A 2,474-nucleotide genomic window follows, 5' to 3' on the forward strand; every position below is an offset into this window, starting at 1 on the left:
CTGAGTATTTTCTTATTCTATTTTCTAACAGGGAAGAATTTTTATATCCTTATTTTTCTCATGACTATAAATATATTTATCTCAAAAATCTAGTTTTAAGATTTAGCAATTATATATATTACGCATTTATTAAAACAATTCTGCTTTACATATTAAGCAATTATTTAAAATGTGGATTGAATTTGTAGATCCCATATGAGAGTACACAGACATATATGTACTATAGTGCATCCACACATACAGACATAATTCCTTTCTTGGGTTTCATTTCTTTCCCTTTTTTAACTTCTTGAATTCAGTAAATATCTTTTATTTCTCTTCTTTCTTATTTAGTAAGAAATTTCCTTTTAGCTGAGCTTTGTTACCCATGAATTCTTAAACACAATTATTTTTCTTGATTTATTTTTCTTTTATTGTTTAAAAATTTGTTAGCTTCTACCCCATCCTTCGACAGTTTGGGTTTTCTCTTGTTTTCCATGTTTCAAGTAGTGAAACGGTAACAAAGCTGTAGTAAAATTAAAAAAGAGAGAGAGAGAGAGAGAGAGAGAGATTAAGTTTATTCAACTCACTTTAATATGCAATGCAAGATTATGTCCTTCCTGTGTATCACAATGGTAAAATTCAAATGAGATCTTGAAGAGAGCAGGCAAATGCATGGCCAAACTGGGTTGCATTGCTGTACTAATGTTAAGAGTTCCTGATAGCCAATATCTTAGTCATTGCATAGGTCTTGATCTGGGGCTAACTAACAAAAGTCAAGTTGAAATGTAAAGCACTAAGCTGAATTAAAGCCTATGGACAGGAAATAGTAGACAGGAATATCGTCAACTATAGGTTGCTGAGGGCTTCCACGCCAGGAAGGACTTTACCTTCCAGAAGTTCCAGACTAGCACCTCCTCCAGTGCTCACGTGGCTCATTTTATCTTCAGTGTTCCATTTGGCACAGCAAGTAGCAGTGTCTCCACCTCCTATAATGGTGATACAGCCCCTGGAAGTGGCCTTCACAATTTCATCCATGAGGGCTTTTGTTCCATTAGCAAAGGCATCCCATTCAAATACCCCTACAGGTCCATTCCACACAATTACCTTAGCGTGGGCCACAACTTGAGCATACTTCTTGTTGGTCTCAGGACCACAGTCCAAACCCATCCAGCCAGCAGGTATGCCTGATTTTACAGTGGCTTGGCCAACCTTAGCATTCTCCTCAAACTTGTCAGCAGTGACAAAGTCAGTAGGAAAGGTAATGTTCACACCATTCTTACTAGCTTTAGCCATGATATCTTTGACAATCTTGGCCCCCTCTTCATCAAAGAGGGACGCACCAATCTCCATGTTGTTGAGTACCTTAAGGAAGGTGTAAGCCATTCCACCACCTATTATCATCTCATTGACCTTGTCCAGCATATTTTTGATCAGTTGGATTTTGTCTGCCACTTTGGCTCCACCAAGTATAGCCAGAAAGGGTCTCTCTGGGTTTTCTAAGGCTCTGGCAAAGTACTCTAGCTCCTTTTTCATCAGGAATCCAGATGCCTTCTGGGGAAGATTCACTCCCACCATCGAACTGTGGGCCCGGTGAGCAGTGCCGAAAGCATCATTGACATATACATCCCCTAGTTTGGAGAGTGATGCTCGAAAGGCTTCTATTTTACCTGGTTCAGCTATAAGCTTATTTCCAGAAAGATCTTGGCCTTTTCCTTCTTCCTCCAGGTGAAAGCGCAGGTTCTCTAGTAGGATGACTGAACCAGCAGCCGGGTTGGCACAGGCTTTCTCCACTTCTGGGCCCACACAGTCCTTTAGAAACAGAACATCCTTGCCCAGCAAGGATTTGAGCTCAGCAGCAACTGGCTCTAGGGAGTATTTATCAGGCATGGGAACACCATCAGGTCGACCTAAATGACTCATAAGAACTACTGACCTCGCTCCATTATCTAGGCAGTACTTGATGCTTGGGATGGAAGCTTTGATTCTCTGGTTGTTTGTAATCTCGTTCTTCTTCATGGGAACATTGAAGTCTACTCTCATGATGACTCGCCTCCCTTTAACATCCAGTTTGTCCAAAGTTAACTTCTTAGAAAGAGACATCTTGATAATACAAAGACAGAAGCTGACACCTGGATCCCAATGCTGAAAAACCACTTTACTGCTCTCAGGAGGCTGGATGGGTGATGCTTTCCAACGGCTTTCCTCTTGGCCCGCCCCTTCCTTTTCATCACTAAGTCCCCCACAGGGCAGGCGTGATTGAACTAGGGAAAGGGAAACTTGGCTCTGCAATTGGTTAACGGTCCTGTCAATCTTGATTTGGAATGTGTTGCCGTAAAGCGTCAAACTGCCGGTGCTGAACACGAACCCCGAGTAGTGACTGGTACCCGGTTTGCAGTGAGAGCTGGGGAAGTGAAGAAACCTTGGAATAAGAATAGTCCTGCTAAGGCTCTTGCAGGTTCTTTTTCCACATCTCTTTTGACTCTTGCTCTTAC

At 41.7% G+C, this 2,474-nt stretch overlaps 1 protein-coding gene across 1 annotated transcript; it reads right to left on the bottom strand.

Annotated features, from left to right (window-relative positions):
• Positions 1–828: 828 nt before the first annotated feature.
• On the bottom strand, positions 829–2,082 carry PGK2 (phosphoglycerate kinase 2). The gene has a single exon (XM_030314562.1). The coding sequence runs from the start codon at positions 2,080–2,082 to the stop codon at positions 829–831; it is 1,254 nt and encodes a 417-aa protein (XP_030170422.1).
• Positions 2,083–2,474: the final 392 nt, after the last annotated feature.

This window comes from Lynx canadensis, chromosome B2 (genome assembly GCF_007474595.2).
Source record: "Lynx canadensis isolate LIC74 chromosome B2, mLynCan4.pri.v2, whole genome shotgun sequence".
Lineage (NCBI taxonomy): Eukaryota > Metazoa > Chordata > Mammalia > Carnivora > Felidae > Lynx > Lynx canadensis.

What these genes read in the sequence shown, in the direction of transcription:
- PGK2 (XM_030314562.1), bottom strand. Translation starts at nt 2,082, where the DNA reads ATGTCTCTTTCTAAGAAGTTAACTTTGGACAAACTGGATGTTAAAGGG.